We start from the raw sequence: 23,065 nt of genomic DNA on the forward strand, positions 1-23,065 counted from the left end.
CTGGTGCGTCTGCGTGGATACTTCGCGAGGGCAGCTTTAGCTGCGCGAAGTAAACCACGCAAAATGTCGCGGATGCATTGTTGTTAAACGGTGATGAACAACTGTGAAACATGACTGAATCTCTTTCAACGACGACAACAAGCTAAAGATTGTATAATCCATGCCGCAAATGTGCAGATTTGGTGTAAACTTGTACCTTGGGTGTAGAGTTTGCCTCAAAAAAGAGGTATACATTGGAGTCCCAGTATGCCCCTGTACATCTTTCAACTGGTTGACCTTTTGCATGTACAATGGGATTTACAGCTCAGTATGTTGTGCATGTATAATATGTATGTCATGCTTGGGGCATTCATTCATGATCACAGTCTGTTTCTGTACTCTGCATGCAGTGCGGTTTGCATCATGTGTAAACGGTGCATGAAACTCTCAGGACACAACTATGATCCACACATTAGCTCATACACACTGCAGGTTCATTATTGTATGTCTTAAAGGTAATAATTAGCTATACATTGTATCAGCATATCCTTTGTCATGCTTTCATTATTTGCTGACTACTCATCATTGTTGCCAACATATTGCACCTGCCAGTGCCTGCACCATGAGGTGTACAAATAGAAAGCAGTTCGTATAGTAGGCTAATTAGCCACTGTGAATCCATCTGATTTTAATGGCCAATCAAGAGTCGTATTGTAGTTTTATATGACAGTAGATTTGCTATTTGTATACAATTTTGCTTGTCCAGTAATGTGCCTTGTAGGAATTATCAGGGTGTTTGATTGAGGCATGTTCAATGGTGAATGATAACTACTATAATGTACATCAGATTACATTATTATATGCATAATGACTTAGTAAGTTTATCATATATTGGTTTATTCCAGTCAGAATTTTGCTTTCCAAGTTGACTGACATGTTTTTGTGAACAGAAGGTTTTCACCAGAGTTTTCTTAAATCCGTTGGATATAGATTCAGGCACAGTTTGAACCCTACAGTTATGGATGTAGGATTTTAAGGCATATTCACAATATTTGCATGCAATTATCTGGAATGGGGTCACTTAGGTAGGCCAAGTTTTTGAAGTTCAGATAGTTAACTGTTTATGCACAATATCTTGAATAACAATGTATGCAAGAAACCAACCCGAATGGTATAACAATAAATGGCAGCCATGTTGGAGGACAGTTCTAAGATAGCTTAAAGGGGGTGAATGGTAAGAAAATATATTCAAGCCATTTCAAGAACATACTTAATCCAACCATATCCAAAGGCCTAACAATGAGCTAGAAGTTTAAATTTCCCATAATTTTAACCAAAAATAAAGAATTTTCATTTCATTTATGATGAAGCTAAATCTACTTGCACTTCAACAAAGGAATGATGTCACTGTTCAGGTTGCAGTCATTCCAACTAGTAATATTATTGTTTGAATACTGTAAAAACCTTACAGTTAGCATATGTGCTTACTATCAAGCCTTTAAAACATGCAAACATGAAGAGCCCCATCCACAAAAGTGTAAAGGGTTTTGAGCAAATAATTGATACACATAGTTATATATACGAACAAGTAAACCTGCAAATGGGTGTCTCAACCTCATAGCTCAGTTGATAAATCGCCATACTTTGGTACAATTTCATGTTTTCAAAAGCGCTCGATATTATAAGCACATATGCTAACTATCGAGTTTTTACGGTATGTCAAAGGATTCCCGAGCTTGTGTCACAGTCACACACACACAAAATGAATGGAACTTAACCACTACAGCAGTAATATAACATATATTTTATTTTCAATATAATCAAAATTCATTGGTAGAAAATGTATGAAATACCTTTTCACCAAATTGGCTGCAGATATGTGTTCTATACAGACAGATTACAGTGTATTTGGTCTCTACAACAAATTGTATTTATTCTTGGAATACTGTAAAAGTGAACATTTTTGTGGCACATTAATTTTTGCACTTTTTGTGTGTAACACAGCTACTGCAAAAATAAAAACACAAATATATATGTTCTTTTAATGTATAGGTCCATGTAAGAAAACGCAAAATCGTGATATTAAAAACAAGTAACTGTAATGTTAAAAATCGGCAAAGTGCGAAAAATTACCACTTTTACAGTATATATCATTGTACCATAATAAGCAATATTGAGATGGGTACAAATCAACATTGCAATATGCATGAACAGTTAATAATTTCTTCAAAAAGATGGACCACAGATGAATGACTTTAGGCCTGTACAAGATTGTTTACTACAACTTTTAAAACATGTTAATGCCGAACATGTCATGCTACAAGTACAATAAAGTTTTTGAATTTTTAGAATAATTATTGTCAGGGGAAAATGATATGATAAGTTGTGATATCTGTAATTATAATAGGATTGCAGTTAAAGGGACATGCCCATGTGTGCTGAGGTTTGTGGATCAACGTCTAGGCGTTGTGCCTGTGCATAGCGCACTATAAATCACTGCGCTTTTTTTAAAAGTGGTGATTCAACCCTACCTCCTTATAAGGAGGTAGGGTGGATCTTTCTGAATTTACAAAGTGCTTAATCATGAAGCTCCCGTGGCTAAGTTGTTAAAAGGTAAAGTTGTGGCAAACCCGAGTCTTGATACTCGACATCCTCTATCAATTTGTTATGATGGCAAAACTGTTCAAACCTAATGAAATCTATCTGGAGACTCCAAATTGAATACAAAATGAGATTATGATATGTTTTTGCTTTTACATGGCAAATATCACTTGCTTTATAAACCACATATATTTTATGTTTAGTATCAATAGCTACTCAAGTGATCCTGTATGGCAGGTATGAATTTACATTGAAATATTCTATGTTGTTTGATATGTTTGTATATATTGAATTATATTGGTGTGAAAAAATAAATGTAGATATACACTGAATATTACTATTAGTAAGATGTTGTGATGGATTTGAAGTAAATTACCAACTTTCAATACAAATATGAATTTTGAACTTAATATGATCTACTGGACTTCCTTTTATGAGTAGCAATATTGCGTATTCCTATCCTGGATGCATCATCAAATCAAGTATTTTTCTGATGGCAAAAGTTTGTTGACCTCTATAGAGGATGTTGTATCACAGGTTACCCAAGTTCAACCTTGGAGGTATCTTCATCACTGGACTGTAGGTGCGAAGTTATGACAAAGACCACCTCCCCCACTGAGTGAAGGTTCCACCCATGCTTCTTTGATGCCTCTCTCATTCTCAAACCATCTACTATCATGATCTTTCTTTAATATTTTGACATCCTTGTTGTCAAAAGAAAATTAAAACTATCCAAGAGTGTGTAAACTGCCAAGTCTCTGCAAACCAGTGCTAGCTTGGTCCAACTGTGACCTGGGATACAACATCCACTTTACAGGTCAACAAACCTTTGCTGCCAAAAAATCAGTTAACTGATGATGCATGCAGGTCGCAGGATAGGATGTAAAATATTATATTGCCACTCATCAATCATTTAAGTAAGTCCAATACGATCAAAGATTATAGTTGAAAATTCATAGTTTCTACTATAGGCAAAATATAGAGCCTAATTCTCAATCATGACAGGGTGTACCTTCTGCGTACTGTTGCGTGAGCATATTTTCGTGGAACACGATTGCATGATCAAAGACTGATTGGTCAAAAGAGACAATATATGTGCATACCCATACCCATGATCGAGAATTAAATATTTTGCCTATACCTGGATAAATGACAACCTTCACAAATGAGCCTGTGTTAACAAAGAACACAATTGGTTATCAAAGTCATGGGCATTGGCGGTGTTTGGCGGTGATGAAAAAAAACAACACTATGGGTGGATGTGCCTTTAAAGTGCAGCCATTCGGTGCAGGTTTTGAAGGTTTTTTGGCAATGTGTGAAATGACTTCAAAATCTGTAAAAATTTGCTAACGGTCACTTGCTGCAACTGCGCTTTTTCAGTCCAAATCAATCTACTTTCGCCAACAATATTGTTGATTTTGTATTGATACAGTAATAAACTCAAGGTCAGCCAGGGCTGTAGTAGAACAAGGGTTTTTTGTCGCCACTTTGCCTACCATAACTTTTCTTCCTGTCACAGCAAATTAGTTTGAAAAATGTAAAAGAAATGCAGACAATAACCTTTGACCAACTTCTCATTGGGTGACAAGTTATGTGGATTTTCCTGTCTCCAATAAAGTTGGCCGGATGGCAAGAGCCTTATTTTTCCAGTTTTAGGTATTTTTAAAACAAATGCAGTGTACTATGCCAGTACTTCTTATTAATATTAATACATTGGTCTTATAGAATATTATAGTCAAGGATGCCAATAAACTCATTTAGATTTCCATAGGTCTTACAGTTCTTGAGGTAAGGCTAAAACTATTTTAAAATAAAAGTTTTGGGCATTTTCCCCTCCCTAAGAAAAACCATGCGCATGGGATGGAGATGACACCCCTTAAGCCCAGGGATCTCCATTTATATAGAACCCACACCATTCTTCTTGTGTTTCAGCTTTATTTTCTCAATATTTGAGTGCAAACTTTACTAGGTCATCCACCCTTCTGACCGCCTTAACACATAGTTTGGTATATTCACAAAAACAAATTTGATAGTAAAGGTTATGATTTGATCAACAGTATCAGAAGCTAGCTCATATTTTTCTCATTACCCAGTAAAATGCCTGAGGTATGTTTCGTTTAGATAGTGTGAAAAAAAAATGTGATGAATTGTGGTATCCACAACCGGAAGTATGTACTATCCTATGGAGTATTGTTATACACATTCTTGTTTCTCACATCAAAACCACTGGAGCAATATTATACAACTCAAAATTTAGAAACATTATTTTTATGGTATAGGCCTCAAATGTAAAGATTGAAAATAGAACATGAAAAATTCAGACTACACTCCTTTAAATTTATCATGATTTAATGGGATTTAAAAATGTATGCTGCACCCCTCTCAAAAGATCACTGTGTTGCATATAATATCACACTCTCATGTTTGATGTGTGAACAATGACATGGAAAAGGAAGCTTCAACTGGCACACACAAAAGTATACATGTAACAACAAAATTGATTTCAATGTTGAAATCTTGGCTAGGTTTGAAGATCAGGAGCTCCATGTATGTTATTGTTCATTCCAATCTGTTGTATGCATCCAAAGACAATCTATTATATTCTTCCTTGTAGCACAGTAATAGAGGTAGGCCAACAGATACCCCACCAAGAGCAGCCCAGTTCATCCAAGATACACCTGAAACAATAACAAAGTAGATTATTTGGCGTAATCAAGAAAACTGTCACGGCCCATTCACAATCATGAAAGCACTAGAATTTGCAAGTAACTACACTATGCTGAAACAGTCTTCAATAAATCAAATTGTAACTGAATATGAACAGTTGGAGTGTTGTATCAGGGCACAGAATAAGAATTCCCAATTATTTCTAGATCCAAGGGCCAAGCATGCTTAATATATAAGCTTTTAAGCTTGGCTTGATCATTTTGTTTGGGCCTGATCCCATTAGGACTCAAGTGTATGTCCACCCAGACCGACTGGTTAAACAACTTGTTCCTTAACAACTCAACATGACCATTTGATACTGTACAAAAAGATCTAATTTACTCCTATACAGTAGCAAGGTAACGATGCAACTTTCTTTGGCTTCGTAATTTTCATATTGTGCTTACTACGCTCGTACGTACACTTCATTTCACCTTGGGTTCGGTATGGACATCAGTGCTTTTATGTGGTTCCTGGTTGCGCTGCATGCATACTGACAAACAGCCCTTGTATGTATACAGCATATAATTGAATACTGTGACTAGCCAAATACAACACTGACATCAAACTTGAGACATAACCAAATTTAGCTTCTATTCGACTATTCCAGTTGAAATCCATCCACCCCAAGACATGACCTTTATCTCCCACATAGGGTGTGTAGATGGAGTCACCCATTCAGGTAAACCTCATTTGAAATTCACACTCCCTTGTAGAAGATTAATGTCATGTAAGGATTTCAACTGGAATAGCCCATTGTAACAATGCTTGAACCATTGGTTGTCTTTGTTTATGCCTCTTTATTTGGTTTTAACGCGCTGTGTACTCTAGACATTGTTTCTTTCGCGAAATTGAGCTTTTTGAAATGCATTTACTTTGTTATGTTTTTTATAAATACAAGGAAAGAAAATCCAGATTTGTTAACCTCAACTGCTCTATTTTATGGATTTTATATCACTATTTCACTGTTTCCGCAATTTAAAAGGAAAGAAAATCTTTGTTGTACCATCGGGGTATCTGCAGCGCAACAACGTGTCGCGTTTTGTAGACGCGCAATTTGTTAACGCACAGAATACGCTACACATACATAGCAGCTTATCTGCATCTTGCCAGCGCATCTTATGGAAGCACCATGGAAGCACTGATTTCATAAAAACCTAGCGGTCAAATGGCTCCGTTTTAGCTGATAAAATGTGAATTTTTTCAAGATCTTTCCCCGAATTTAAACATCAAGATATGAATAGATTCGCCCAAACTTCTCCAAGGGGCAGTGGATTTACCCGATGTTCACGTATGTAAGGTAGAAAAAGCGAGAACTGCCGCATTCTCCTGTGAGCTTCGATCAAAGTGCAAAATGTGACCACTTTAAAAAGCGGCCTTTATTTCAATGTTCATTTTCTCGGTAAAATGACGATTTAGGTACACGATCACTCAATATATACAGCATCTATAGGTAAGCAATTATGCTCATCATAAAAAGCATGATCGACTTAAGAAACGGTTTTCTCATTTTTTTATATTTTGGTCTATTTCCGATTTTAGGCATCATTTTGTGCAAATAGGCGTTTGTGAATTTTAAAAGTTCATTTTGATGCCTTATATGGTCAATATCTCAAAAATATGGCCAATATCAAAAACTAAAAAAAGTTTTTGGAATGGTGTCTCAAGATTAAGAAAAAAATAAAAGCGAAAATTTTTGGAAAGAGTGTTTCTTTGTTTATAATATGATGTACCGAACAAAATTGCCAAAAACTCACTTTTTGTGATTTTCTTCATAATTGTTGTTTTTACACCAAATCTGTATTTATATTAAGATTCATTGATGTATTGCCTTTATAAAAATGTATACTTTTATGTCTTGCGTGAATAATTGCAAAGTTATGGCACTTTTACTACATGCATGTCTGAGAGTACACAGCTGCCTTAAGTTAAGCTGTATTCATTTTTGCATTCTTCAAGGATTTGTTGAGTGCCTTTACTTTATAGTGGTTGCTTTGCTTGGCCCCACATGATGGTATACCAGAGATGCCACCCTCCCCATTTAAGAGGGAGGCTCCCTATTTTTGGAAACATTTTTGTCCATTTTGACACCCAAATTTGGCAACCTCCTATTTCTGACAAGTTATGTGCCATTGAAATTGCATGTAATTTTGAAAACCTCCCTATTTTGTTTGAATCCTCCCTATTTTCTGGATGTTAATGTTGGCATCCCTGGTATGCATACACCTGCTGAAGTCTTTTGCATGTTTTATATATCCCAAACTCTGAGGCAACTGTTTTCTAGCAATACTCACCTATGCTTGGAAACATGAGTATTAGAAGAACTGTTAAGCAAACCAAGTTCATAAGCCATGTCATGAAACCTGTGATGATCCCTTCAGCAACAGGATACATGCCTTCAATTGTCATCTCAAAATACAAAGGAACCATTGCATTTATGCAAAACCCAAATGCTATACGATATATACAAACTAGCTGCAAGGTAAAAAAAAAACATTTATTGCAAAGAAAGCCCGCAAAAAAAAATGAGTAATACGTGGACCTTTGATAAATTGTGCCAAACAGAAAATAATTGGGGGGTAAATTTGCTTTGTTTTAGACATACTCCAAGTCCTATTTACACCTTTGACAACCAATACCATGCACCTTGGGTAATTCAAATAGAACTAAAGTTTGTTCGGTTTATAATGGGGGGAAATAAGACTCACATAACATCAGTCAGTGTACTGTTAAACAAACTTTAGAGAAGTTATTAGTAGAACACCAGCGCAGTCACCTATACTTGTATTAAGATGAGTACTCTGTGAATGTGTGTGAGTGAATGTGTGTGAAACCGTCTCTCCTCATCTTGGATATCAAAACTTGTCTCTGAGGTCTCTGGACTCACACCAGACTTTGGTGGCTTAAACTAATATGGGCATACAATGTGAGGAATCGTGCAACATCCCTGACAAGTTATGCTAGCAACATGTTTGTTGATCAGTAAAGCAAGTGATCACATATTGAAGAAAATAGACAATGGAGGCTTGTAATGTAATAGCTACATGAAATGTTACGTACACCAATGCATCTTTGACAAAAGTCAGTGAACATGGCTGAAGCAAGTCTGTTAACATATATGATCTCAGGCTAAAACTACAAAAGTATTGTCATGGACCAAAAAGGAATGTTTTAATATTCCTGATTATCATAAATTTTGTGGCAAATATTCACAATTGTATGTACAAAATGCCTATATTTCCATGTTATCTTGTGTAGTAAGCTCACCAAGTTGCTCACATGGTTGATAATAGCAGCAATAATTGGCGAAAATCTGCATCGAAACCGGAAGTGAACCAAAAGTCAAGTGTTTCTAGTTCATAGTTCGTCATTATAGCATGACTTTTAAGCTTACCTAATGATTTTAACGAGAATTGTCGCGCTAATAAACGCCCCCGTTGGGAAAATGCAACGCCCCTGGGGGCGTTTATTTGAGGAAATATGGTAGGCCAATTTGATAATAATATTTCACGTTTATTTCATTAAATTATGCGTAGCTAATTCCACAGCATTGACTGCTCATTGGCACATCTATGCTTGTTCCAATTATGTGAATTTGGATTAATCTTTAGTGTTTTGGTGTATAGGAAATCAGTGATAATCAGTTTACTAATACTTATTTTATCAAATTCCAACTTACCAATATTGAAATTGATTGCACCAAGACAGAGTATGCCAAACCACAAAGCCAAGCCAATGCAGCAGATGACTAAGATTATGAGGATGGACTTGATCTTACCATGGGGGCCGATGTGGTCAATTAATCTGTTGTCAAAAAAGCAACAAAATTAGAATGACTGAAGAAAAAAGATGATCAAAATTAAAATTTGTCCCAAAAGATCATGCACTTTATTTCCATATATTTGCAGGAACATGCCTACACAGAGACTACTCACTATGCACCCTACATACCCGCTGCCACACTATGAATGTGACACTTACCTTCCAAATGTAATAGCTCCAATGACTCCAGCAATGTTTGCATAAAAACCAATCCAACCAGATGTGTCCTATAGGAAAGACAATATTAAGATATATGTGACTATAAAAGCCAAATGCAATTTCCCAAGCAACTGCCTGTTGCAGACCATCTCTGAGCACCTTGCAACAGGATTGTGCGGTGTATTTTGGATATGCAAGGTGAAATTGATACCCTGATTTGCAACATGCAAAAAAGTTGAGACATGTTCTACTTTCAAGGATGTAGCATGCGATCTTATTTGAAGTAATGTAATGTGAATGAAGAGTGCAGGTGAAAGTGTTGTTATGTCTGTTAGGCACATAACTCACCCACTAATTAATGCACCTTGCAATTGAAATTACATTGTGTAGTTTGGCCATAAGCAGGACATGTAGCAGATTGCTCTTTGGGTATAACTATGAGGGAAAGAATGACATTTATTGTTATATCAACCCTTTTAAAACCCTGTTTCCCTCAAACTAAGACAAAACTTAAATGACTGAATTTTAGTTGGATCTGTTATTGCAATTCATATTGAACATTGTTTTCTCCTTTATAATACATGTTTAGTAGAATAACACTAAAATAATACTAAGAATACTTGACTTGCACACGTACCTGTCCAACACTCTGGGCATCTTTAAAGATGAGTACAAGCTGCGACTGCCAAGCATAAAACACACCATTGCTGATGCTGTAACACAAAGCTGGCAGCCAAAAATGAATATTCCTGTATTTAGAACGAAGCAAAAGGAGGAAGAAAGAGAAGAAAATGAAAGAAGGAACAAAGGAAGAAAAAGAACAAAATTAATTACAAATAATAGAAAAGGTAATAGAATATGAAACTACATTGTAAGAGAAAGAAAACTTCTTACTTGACAAGAATAAGAAGACCAGGTTTAAAGTCATGTCTGTCATCGTGTGCTGAAGGACTGGGTGGTGTTTGTGGCTTAGCAGGAAAATATATTAATACACAAAGGAACAACAGGGCCATCACACCAAATTCTGCAATGAATAACACAGTAATATCAGAAAATTTGCCCTTATACAAATGTACACACTTCATCAAAGAAGTTAATACAATAAAATATTAACTGTAACACCATAGATTAGAGCCCAGGTTATATAAGCCCATAGTTTATTTTGTTGCCTCTTCTTCTCCTCTCTTCCTCTCCTCTCTTCACTTATCTTCTCTTCCTTGCTTGCTCGCTCACTCACTCTTTCTTTCTTTTCTTCCAATCTTTCTTTGCCTCTTTTCTTTTTTCCCTTTCCTTCTTTCTTCCTTTGCTGAAAGGCAGTTTCATTCCCTTTAATTTGTTTCTATCTTGTTCCTTTCCTTCTATCTTTCACCCTCTCTTTCTAACCCCCTCTTCCTCCTCCACTCCCCCTCTCTTTTTTCCTTTCTTCCTTTTTTGAAACCCAATTAGTTTCCTTTTGATTCATTCATTGTTTGTTGCTTTGTCTTTTAGGTGTATACATATGGTCGAATCCAACGAAAAGTGTACACGGCATGTTCAGAGCCATAACTTAAAAGTATTAATCAATTTGCATTCGTTTTTGTATTGTGTTTATTAAGCCTTGATCATACGCTTGGCGCCATATATAATAAGACCCCTTCTGTGAAAAACTTAGACACAGAGACCCCAAAACATGCTATTTTTACCCATCTTTTCAACATATTTCTTTAAGTATTTTTAAAAACATCTAAATCAGTTATGAAAAGAAGTCATTGGATTGAATCTAAATTGATTTCCTGAAAGGTGTGTATTCAAAGATTGCCTGTTCAATTTTTCACATATTTGTACATAATTATGAATTTTTTGTGATAATTTTTTGAGTGGTATTTTTTTACATTACCTACGAATACAATTTTTCATAGCACTAGATATATCTTTAAAAAATGGAAATCACTAATAAATGCGCAATTGATACAAGCTTTGATATGTCCAATACTGAAATGCATTGCATTCGGACATCTTTATTATTGTGTTTAGCTGCCAGAAATTCTAAATGGCACAAAAGGTAGGTTTGGTAAAAATATGCATTACCTCCGAATACATGTTAAAAGCTGTGTCATTTCCACAAAGTGAGAGAATAGTAAACAATAGTTAAGCAATAGGTGCAGGGTAATACACTCTTTATTTCTACCAAGTTTCAATAACCTGCGTTTAAATATTTCTGAGATGTCAACAATAAAAGCAACTATTCGTAGGTAAATTTCGGTAACCGAATGTTACCTACGAATACAATATGACATCATGACAGTATTGTGAAACACCGCCATTCATGCCAATGCCCATATTGGGACATAACGAAGGCCTGCATGTTTGCTATCAAATCATGTGTCAATGAAAAACGAATTCACATACATGCCCACCATGCAAAACTGAATAGGGCTTAATTATTGAAAAATATGTACTGAAATAGACGACGGTCTGCTCATTTGAAAGAAAAATCAGATTCAAAGAAGATTAGAAGGGGATAAATACTTGGATTTGTCAACTGTCATGTGTGCTTCATTTTAAATGTTTACCAACCTTCTGGTTTCTGAGTAATTTGTGTCCAAATTGATTTATTCGAAGGTAACTTTTGACGTTTTCGCTAAGGTTACCTACGAATACCATGGAAAAACGACTGTTCTCATTGTCTCATGATCTAGACAACACAGTGATGGACCCTGGTATAAAGCTAATTGTAGTTGCCCTCAAGCGAAAGGCCACAAGGCGTAACTGACTCCAAGATGGACTTCACAAGTCTGCAATAACGGTTTTAAGCGATTTGTGTGCAATTAAGCAAATTAAAGTCACTTTAGTGCCTTTGTTTCTTACTTCAATCCTCTTTCAACCGCTGTGAACCGACATTATTAATACATGATAGGGTCTAAAGTATCAATAAGCGCACATAAAGAAAAAAATAATACATTCAAAGTGCTTTATAAAATGAAGTTTTGATTGCGATATCCACCAAAAGTCTAATTCTTACCTACAAATACTGAAATGTTACTTACGAATACAGCATAATACATGACATGTGTAATGAAGTGTCCCTACCTATGGAAATTAATTGTCAAAAACTTTAAGCGGTACCCCAGGACACTATTATTACCCATATACGGATTCATTCAACAATTATTTATTATGTAAAATTGCTGATTAACTACTTGTATATCAAAATGAAGTGGTCAAAATCTTGCTAAAAGCATCAAAAATAGCATTTATTCATTTGGACGTACCATCTGAAAGAGATCTAAAAACTACCATTTTATTAATTCATTACCATAATAGCAAAATTTAAACCTCTAAACTCAATATAGATATTGTTAAATCGCTCATGTTACCTCTGAATACCGGGTTTCTTCACCTTTTCATTGTATAAAGCGTTAGGTGTATGCGTATAATTCCTAATATTCTTGAAAACATATATCCTACTCGTTCTTATACAATGTGTAAATTGATTCATACTCATTTGATAAATAAAATACAGAAACTGACCTAAACTTCATTTTCAAAAATAAACTAGCATAAATTGACTAAGATCATATTGATCGCGTTATAAAAATAAAAACAAATATTTTCTGGCTGAGCTAGCATTTTCCTGACACCCTGTGGCCGGGGGCACTCAACTTTGGAGGTGACACGTATGTAGGGCTGTTAAGACTCCCTTTTTCAGCATCGCTGTCACCCAAAGACCCCATATTTTTTACTGAACACATGCTCCCTCCGCTCTGTCACCCGAAGACACCCTATTTTTCCATTTGATCTGGCACCCAAAGACCCTTACAAGTTCAATTTGAACAGCAACTTTCATTTATCACTGATTTTGTTACTTATTTTGAAAAAATAAAGAAATTTGAAGCCATTTAGAACTAGAAATTCGATTTTCGAGGTTTTTGTGGCGCTGTTTTGGTTCTCACCCAAAGATTCCATTTAAAAAAAGGTCATGTTCTCACCCAATGACCCCATATTTTTTACATTTTGCTCTCACCGAATGCCAAAAATCATGCTCTCACCCAATGACCCCATATTTTTTACATGTTGCTCTCACGAATGCCCCTTAGTGCTTGGCGCCAGCCCTACACCTATATCCATTTCAAATTGAAGTGCCCCCGGGCCCTGTGGTCTACATTACACGAAAAAAAGCGTTAATGGGAATATTCCATTTGTTTTAGGTTGATTAGTATTGCGATAGTGAAAGCATCCTAGTGGTATTAAGTAGGTAACATTGGGTTTTGATATCACATTTACTATCACACGTCCTGGATTTATTTCTCAAGATTAGTAATGGCACTTTTGGTTCCTATAAGGCCAATATGTCATCAATCAATGGGCAAAAGGAAAAAATTGTGGAGACATTTTTATTTTTTGGCCCGTGGACACTTTTTGGTTGGATTCGACCATATACACCCTCTTTTGAATGGGCACATACCCCTTGTCCCTCAATTTTGGCTTCTGTTTTAGACACCAGTTCACTTTTTTGTTTTAAGCAATTAAAACAATAGTAATTATATTATATTAATGGTGCAAAATGGCTTCATTTTCAAATCATTTCCAACTTCTGTGGGGGCATCTCCTCATATACACCCTAGCTGTGTTAGTGCGTATGGATGTTAGAAGGACACCCGTACACTTTTTGTTGAGCTAAAACATATATAAGAATGTAAAAAGGTGCACCAAATGACTTCAATTGGGCCTTTATTTTCTGCAACTTCTTAGGGGTAACATCCCTTTTCATGTTTAGCAATATAATTACATTAATAGTAAAAATGGTCCACAAATGCTTTAATTGGGTTTTCATTTTCACACATTTTTGAACTTTTTCTAACTAAAATTGCACACAATAACCAGGTCAAGTTCATCCACCAAATGACTTTAATTGGACCTTCATTATGCAAAAACTTTCCAACTTCTCTGGGGAAACCCAGCAAACGCAAAACGTTTTACAGAATACATTTAAAAGTCAGGTTAAAGACCCATTCAGTGATCCCAGCGCAAGTGTACAAAAATAATATTGTTTATAAATTACTTAAAAGTGAAGGATATGTCATTCAAATTGTCATTTAAATTGTCATTTGGTATTTTTGAAATGAAATATTTGGCAAAAAACAAAGAAAACAGCAGTATTGACGAAGTTGAAGCCCCATTACAGAACATGTAGCTAATTTATATACTGTCAGTGTTTTTAAGAAGGCTCTTAAGACACATTTGTATAATTCATTCTAATTGTTCTGTTGCTCTGTATATATTTTGCTTGTGTATACATATATTTTGGCCTTTCGCCACCTTAAATATTGTATGTAGCGCTATTCTCTTAATGTAGCAGCGCTTTATAAATGCTCAATATGTATGTATGTATGTATGTATGTATAATGTACTTTCTGTTTTTCTTTCATTGATTTGTTTTAGTTATAAATGTTTTTTTTTTTACATTATACTCACCAACATACATAAGTGTGTTTATTTCATCAACGTGATGTTGTTTCACAACTGGATCTATGTCATCAACGTCATAAAGTGTACTGAAAACAATATCAAAATACATTATCAAGTAAGATTGTAGTAAGGTCATTGTCAGGAGAAGGCTTTGTTTGATACCATTCAAATGTCATGAAATGTGCATTTATGCAAAATACACATATTTTATCAAGAACATTTTAAGCTTGATGATTTGCTTGATTGAATCACACTTGCATATCTAATTTCTCCAACTGAACTCAGGTAGTGCAGCGGTATACCCAGCAAACACAAACCATTTTACAGAAAACGTTTAAATATCAGGTTATACAAAGGGTATAAAATGTTTAATAACATTTAGTTAGAAAACAATTTTCTGCAAAATATTCTAAGATACTGTTATTAAGAGTTGAAAAAATATTTTGCAAAATTGTTTGCCTAAACTTATTTTTGTAATATCATTCTGACATCATTTTTAAAATGTTTGTTGTAGTGATTTTAATATAAACTGTTTAAAGTTGAAAAAATGTTTTTATGACCTTTATATAACCAAACCTAAAATGTTATTGAAACGTTTTGACCAAAACCAAAATGCGTTTATAACACGTTTTTATCATTTTAAACACAACTTTGAGTTTGCTGAGTAACTCTGAAACGGTAATTGTGAGGCCCAGGGTTCAATCCCCACTGAGTTTATTATTATGACAGTGCACACATTTAAAATAATCTACTTCTGGAAATTATATGCTGCACATCATGATCATGCTATAAAAAAATTCATGCTTTTAAAGGCATAGATATATTTAAGAGATTCATTGTTTAATTCTTGTGTATATTTCAGTATTTTCTTTGATGCTTCATATCTTTTTATTATGCAATATGCTTATGTAACTTCTTGTATTTATGTATTGTGTTTGTCATGCTCTGCACCTAAGAATAGTATCACTATATATTAAAGGGGGATTTCGTGATCCTAGCATCCTCTTTTTATGACATTGTTCAGTAGATATCCACAAAAAAAGCTTATTCCCAAAATTGCAGTTGATTCCGATTTTGCCTTTGTGAGTTATGCATGATTATGTGTATTACACTGCTCCATAGGCCACTGTTGTAATTTTGTTCTGGTATGTTTACCAGAACGAAATTCAAATGTGACGATATTTTTGTTAAACGAACTAATCTGCAAGAAATTTTTGGTACATACTCATTATGTAGCTGGAGGTATCCAGTGGTATAAAAATCTCAACTTTTTTTGAGAAAAGTGGGGGATGAGGCTTTGGATCAAGAAATGCCCTTTTAATGCCATTATTAATATTTTGATTATAATTTTATAAATAACATTTTTAAAGCTCCTTTAAAATTCCATTTTCTATAAATTGCAATTGTGAACTATAGCTCAAACGACATAACATCAGTACTGAGCAATTAGTTATTATAGTACAGCGTAATAATGTTTGACTTTAACCCTAACAGGACCAAGTACTACAAAATACTACTTGATATATGCGCTGTTCGTGCGTTCATCCCACATGGTGTGATGACGCAATAAGCCTCTAAGTAATAATATATAGAGTGCACGGTTTAGCTGGCCAGCGAAGCCCAAGACCTGTGGCAAGGTGTCGCCGACCCAGTGCTTGGCATGCGAGAGGGTCTTGGGTTCGAATCCCACCCAGAGCAAACAACTTCTTTCTTTGATTTCTCTCTTTATTCCTCCTTCTTCCCTTCCCGTCATGAAAAAAGCCCTGAGGGGTTAGGGTTAGGTTACCACTATCGAAACTCAGTATAGGCTCAATTAACCCTAACCCTCCAACTACAAAATACTACTTGATATATGCGCTGTTCGTGCGTGCATCCCACGTGGTGTGATGACGCAATCACCCTAAGTGATATATAGGCACGGTTTCGCTGGCCAGCGAAGCCCAAGACCTGTGGCAAGGTGTCGCCGACCCAGTGCTTGGCATGCAAGGGGTCTCGGGTTCGAATCCCACCCAGAGCAAACAACTTTGTGCTTTGTTTTCTCTCTTTATTCCTTCCTTCTTTCCCTTCCCTTCACGAAAAAGCCCTGAGGGGGTTAGGGTTAGTTTGAGTGGAGATTGTATCACGCATTAGTTTGGTTACCTGTTGTTACTGGGATGCACTTCACCAACAAATGCTGGACATATGAGATAGGCTACAGCAGGACCTAGATATGATGCTGATGCTGCAATAGCTGTTGATGTAATTCTTTGGTGAGGAGGAAACCATGTTGCTGACAGTAAAGCTGGTGCTGCCATCATAACTGGACCAGCAAAACCAATGACAATCTGACCTAAATGCATCACCCTGTATAACATGAAAGTGTATGTGATATTATAAGGAATATATTTTCACGCATGCTGTGTACTTTTACTGTCAGCCTGGGAGGGTCAACTAACTCAACTTGTATTTCCCCCACATACAAAAAAACAAGTAAAAAGGGTCTCTTTTTCATGGCCAGGCACGATACATGAGTACCTCACTTACATGTAGGGTATCAAAAAAGGGGTATGTTTTGAAAATCTCTGGTCATACATGGTGTGTACACTGTGAACCTTGAGGGGTCTCACAGGAGAAACTTTAATGGTATCAAAAAAGCGGGTATGTTTTGAAAATCTCTGGTCATACATGGTGTGTACACTGTGAACCTTGAGGGGTCTCACAGGAGAAACTTTAATGGTATCAAAAAGGGGTATGTTTTGAAAATCTCTGGTCATACATGGTGTGTACACTGTGAACCTTGAGGGTCTCACAGGAGAAACTTTAATGGTATCAAAAAGGGGTATGTTTTGAAAATCTCTGGTCATACATGGTGTGTACACTGTGAACCTTGAGGGGTCTCACAGGAGAAACTTTAATGGTATCAAAAAAAGGGTATGTTTTGAAAATCTCTGGTCATACATGGTGTGTACACTGTGAACCTTGTGGGGTCTCACATGAGAAACTTTAATGGTATCAAAAAAGGGGTATGTTTTGAAAATCTCTGGTCATACATGGTGTGTACACTGTGAACCTTGAGGGGTCTCACAGGAGAAACTTTAATGGCATCAAAAAGCGGGTATGTTTTGAAAATCTCTGGTCATACATGGTGTGTACACTGTGAACCTTGAGGGGTCTCACAGGAGAAACTTTAATGGTATCAAAAAAGGGGTATGTTTTGAAAATCTCTGGTCATACATGGTGTGTACACTGTGAACCTTGAGGGGTCTCACAGGAGAAACTTTAATGGTATCAAAAAAGGGGTATGTTTTGAAAATCTCTGGTCATACATGGTGTGTACACTGTGAACCTTGAGGGGTCTCACAGGAGAAACTTTAATGGTATCAAAAAAGGGGTATGTTTTGAAAATCTCTGGTCATACATGGTGTGTACACTGTGAACCTTGAGGGGTCTCACAGGAGAAACTTTAATGGTATCAAAAAAGGGGTATGTTTTGAAAATCTCTGGTCATACATGGTGTGTACACTGTGAACCTTGAGGGGTCTCACAGGAGAAACTTTAATGGAGAATAATGGAATTCTCATAATTTTAGTAAAAACAATCGGAATAGGGTGATAGAAAAAAAAACATGGATGAGAGCGTTAGACACAAATTTCCAGTGAGTACGCATACTACATGCTATATCATATGCATCTTGATTGCAATAGTTGCTATGCATCATTGTTGCTTACCATTTTATATATGCTAAAGGAATAGGTAAACATCTAATGCCAGTACCCACAAATAAGCATGCAGCTCCCAGTGTGACAGCTACCTTTAAACCTGCAAAATGATGCATACGATACAAACTAAACATTAATATGTGCACTAATACATCGAGGCTTGCAACATTTCTCCATGCCGTGTGCACATGTGGTACCATCATCACATGGCTATTTCTGTGCGGCCATTTCTCAGGCTTATTAATTACAGTATAAAACTACAGCCATGTAGGTTATCAGAGAGCACCTCTGAACAGAAATAGTTATATATAGTTTTCTCATTAAAGGTTACCCTCTAAAGCAGTGTTTGTTAGCTTTTGTTTTTTGTAAGGCATATAGACGAATCCAAATACACGCATTCCTACACCTGACTAGCAGCCTTTAGTTGGGTCCCCGTCGGCTACAATGCATCCAAAATGTGAAATGTTTCGGCCTTGGCGGAAATTTTAAACTGTATTCCATCACCTGTTTTACAACTTCCGCGAAAACACAGGTAGACAAAAGAATGATGAATTAAAGTTTACAACACAATACAGTTCCAACAGTTGTGCAAATAAAAGCCGCCTTACACCTAGAGAAGGTCGAGGAGGGTTAATAGAATAATACAATAGAGATAATTCCGCAGGTAATCCCGTCGCATCTATTCATAGATGTACAAACAGGATGAACAAAAGGACTATGTATGCGACAGGATTACCTCTATTGTATATATTATTCTCATTAACCCGATCGTCTTTGCATCTTCTCTAGGTGGTTAGGCGGCTTTTATTCGGCGCTCAAAACACCAGGTTGGTGCTAGCGGAAACCAAAGATGGCCGACCAAATCCTGACCATGACTTGGCTCCTTGGATTCGTCTATAGGCTTCAAACAAAAATGTCTTGAAGTTTTGAGACATTTTTAAAATGCGTGTTCTCAAATTTTTGAATTTTTAAAGAAATTTTGAAACTTGACATCTGCAGTGGACACCTGCATGGGAGGGTTATTGGATGCTGTACTTGGCCAATTGAGCAATTTCAAGAGTATTTTGGTGCAGCAGTGACCATATATGCAAAGTATTTCTATGTTATTAATCTTTGGGACCAATTATCTTCCTGAGCCATTATGGCTTTGCTGCCCAAGACTATTGCATGTTTTTGATCAACTCCTTCACAATTTGTATGATTTGTGTTTAAACAATTTGTATTAAACTTGGCAATTGAGAAATACACAAAAGGCATTAACCATTGAAGTATGTCCAACAATTCAATACATACATGTATGTATTTGTTCATTTATTTCTAGGGTGTGAAGATATTAGACATTGTCATATAGAGCCATACCTTTTACATCCATGAGCCATGAATAAAAGAATGCGCTGAGAACAAAAGTGGTACACCCCCAGCTGGTAATCAGTGCAATATCTGAGTCTGTCCATCCTAGTACTATCTTGGCTGTAAACAATGGAATACAGTAAATGAAATGGGAATTAAGACACAATAAAGAATATGAAATAAAAATACACACATGGATGTCTTCTTGTTACCATGTGGTAAAAAGGTCAAGGGATGAACCTGTGTTCCCAGGCCAGAGTGCCCATCTCTGTTTTGAAGAGATTGGGACAGAATCGCATACATGTTACAGCAGGAATATGTATGCTGAAAGGCCACAGAATTGCAAACTTGTTCAAAATAAAGGCCTAATTTCAGGGACCGACTATTACACTAATATTGCTGTTATCATTGCTTAAACAAAAAGTATATGAGTGTCCAAAACTTAGAAGTTAAGAAGCCAAAACAGACACTTCTTTATCCACACACAGGCGGGGTGTCTGAGTGGGATGTGCATCCTCCAACAGTACTGGGAAATAAATCAAACTAACTTGAAGGCCAACTGAAGCCATTTCATTGACCATTATTTTTGGCGATATAGTTGCGTTATCATTGCTTAGGGGGCTGGCATTTTCCTCGGAAGGGGGGTCCCAAATATGTCGGTGACCGTAGTCAAATTTTTATTGCCCCCATCATGGGCAAATTTTTTTTATGCCCCCCCCCTCTGGGGTCGAAAATTTCTAGGGCCCCCCCCCCCCCCTACACAGACTCAAGACAAAATATTATTCACTGCTGGAACTAAGGCACGGAGCGCTGAACATTCTATGACCCCCCCTGTATTTTTGGGGCCCCCTTTCCAAAGAAAATGCCAGCCCCTTAACAGTATTTGAGGCATTTTGGAAGTGCTCTATGCATGTTTTAAACAAACTACCTGAGTTAGGCAAAGAACACCTTTTGTTTGGAGCTATTCAGACATACGGTTTTTAAATACACACATTTTAAATTTCTTTGTATTGTATTGTTTTTATCAATAATCAATATAGGTAACAAGCTAATATAACTTAAAAGTGCTCATTAATGTTTTTGTGATTTGTGCAAAAATAACTGCAAATGTTACTAAAAACAATGCAATGTTTATAACATTTTTGTTTAATAGAATATTGGTTTCACACTTGGTCAAAGTGTTCCTAATGACTTCAGATCATTTATGCATAATTAATGGGCACTTATTTTATCTATTTATGCAGGGCAGGCAGGTCTGAGGGGGTTGTGCACTGTCATCACTTTCAGCATTAGGGGACAAATCAAAATAAAGACCTAATTGACGCCATTTCATGGACCATTTTGACACTATAGTTGTTATAAAGTGTATGGATGTCCAAAACAGAAGATAAGGCCGACTTGAAGATTTACTTTTTTTTAACATGAAAGGGGCACGGGCTGTGTACCCCTGCCTGGATTCGTCACTGGCTTGAAAATCAAGGGCTTCACTGATCCTTTTTGTTCCCAGAATTCTGCTGCTGTATTGAATTAATTATAGGCCGTGTTAAATTTAATAGTTCATCTCAAAGCCCAATTCCCAGGTTAAAAACCTACATGTAATCATGCTATTGTGGAATGTGGTTAAATCTTATCTGTGGGCTTTGAGTTTAAAAAAATTGAGGTGTGTGATAAAAAGCACTTGTGAGGAATGCTATTTTGTGAATGATCAGTGTGATTGTCGGAGTGTGAGTGTAAGCTTAAGGAGTGTGATAAATCACACTCCTTATGATCATTTTGTGTGGAGGAGTGTGATCACACTCACACTCTTTAAAACGCAAAGCCTGTTGTGGTGGAACGAGCTTTTTGATTACATACCACCTTTTCATCTCTCAACGGTTTCACTGTGGTGAAGATACCGGTCAAGATGCAGAATTTGATTGAGATTTACAATTTAGGCTATAAAGTTGATGTCTCGCGATGTCAGAATCTGTAAGATTTTTGTGTTGTGAATAATATGGAAAAAAAACAGTGGAAAAAAATGAATAACTTGCAAAAAGTGGGCGATAGATTTTAATGCGTGCTGGGGCTTTGAGACGAACTATTATTATTTATAAAATGGCCTAAATACACAAGTTCAAGTATACATACCTGTATCTGCAATTGGTCCAAATGTGTTCCATAAACAAAGTTGTGAAGCAGCTAACAATACGAATACAAACAACACATACCACCTACTTGTATATAGACGGTATTCTACTATCGGATTGGAATTAGACTTAGGACTATTCAGGGACACAAGTAAGTCTGGGCTAGCCGGCAAATCAGTTAATGTGTCATCTAAAAGATGTGTAGTTTCTCCACATGTTCCCGACTCCATTCTGCAAGCTAGCAGTAGTTAAGATTCTGCAAGATCAGTTGAAGATCCTGCTCGTCTAGTCAAAACGTGGCGTTGTATTTAAGCTTATTTAGAACAAGAAGAAGATCAACTCAATACGCAATACTGCCATGCCTATGGCTAAGGCCAATTACAAAATTGATCCTTAGTTTCCTGTTTCCCTCGCGCGTCCAAAATCAAGAATGGAAAAATATTTAATTATTTTATTTTTATTTAGGTATTTTCATCTTTTAATTGACTTTGTAATTACTTTTATTTGCTAATATCTGTTTTTGATCATCTCAACTTTGATTATGAATATAAAACAAGAACATCGTAGGGTCCCCTACTAATATTAATGTAAAAAATCAATTATAAAAGTAAAATAATTAAACCCGTAGTCTTAGTCAAAATGACCAAATGGACTGTTGATAATAGTCACGACCACATTTTCAAAATAAAGAAAGTAATAGATAATTAATAATTAATAGATAATTAATAATTAATAATTAAAAGTCGCCTCGTCCTTTATTTTCAAACTTGAAACAGGAAACTAAGAATTAATTGTGAAGGGCCTAATAATTACTATATCTGCCATTCATAAATTTAGTGGTCACTATGAACATGATGAAGAACATGAAGAATGCTTCCAGGAATGTTTTCAAGTTCAACTCTGTGATGAATCACAGATCTGCAAAAGATGAGTACCTGCATCGGCACACACGAACATCAAAATGATCAAATCATAAATGAAAACAGAGTTTGACCTATAATTGTGAATTGCATATAATCATTATCATCACTGATCAGCACCAAAAGATTACCGTACTGCAAGTTCAGTGCATTTAGCGACCCAGAATTCCCGGACAATACATTGATAACGGTGTTTGCACTTCGCATACACTCATCATGCACTCATGTAGCAAATTGTCATGAGTCAGGTGGATAT

General features: G+C 36.1%; 1 protein-coding gene across 1 annotated transcript; it reads right to left on the reverse strand.

Annotated features, from left to right (window-relative positions):
- Window positions 1–2,886: 2,886 nt before the first annotated feature.
- On the reverse strand, window positions 2,887–23,057 carry LOC140158781 (solute carrier family 49 member 4 homolog). The gene is made up of 13 exons (XM_072181998.1): window positions 22,692–23,057; window positions 21,891–22,257; window positions 19,773–19,883; window positions 18,423–18,513; window positions 16,855–17,058; window positions 14,722–14,801; window positions 10,162–10,291; window positions 9,905–10,016; window positions 9,268–9,335; window positions 8,966–9,090; window positions 7,746–7,761; window positions 7,581–7,714; window positions 2,887–5,258 (listed from the first exon to the last, which is right to left on the reverse strand). The coding sequence occupies exons 2-13, from the start codon at window positions 22,117–22,119 to the stop codon at window positions 5,140–5,142; spliced, it is 1,419 nt and encodes a 472-aa protein (XP_072038099.1). The 5' UTR covers window positions 22,120–22,257; window positions 22,692–23,057; the 3' UTR covers window positions 2,887–5,139.
- Window positions 23,058–23,065: the final 8 nt, after the last annotated feature.

This window comes from Amphiura filiformis, chromosome 1 (assembly GCF_039555335.1).
Source record: "Amphiura filiformis chromosome 1, Afil_fr2py, whole genome shotgun sequence".
NCBI classification, from domain to species: Eukaryota; Metazoa; Echinodermata; class Ophiuroidea; order Amphilepidida; family Amphiuridae; genus Amphiura; species Amphiura filiformis.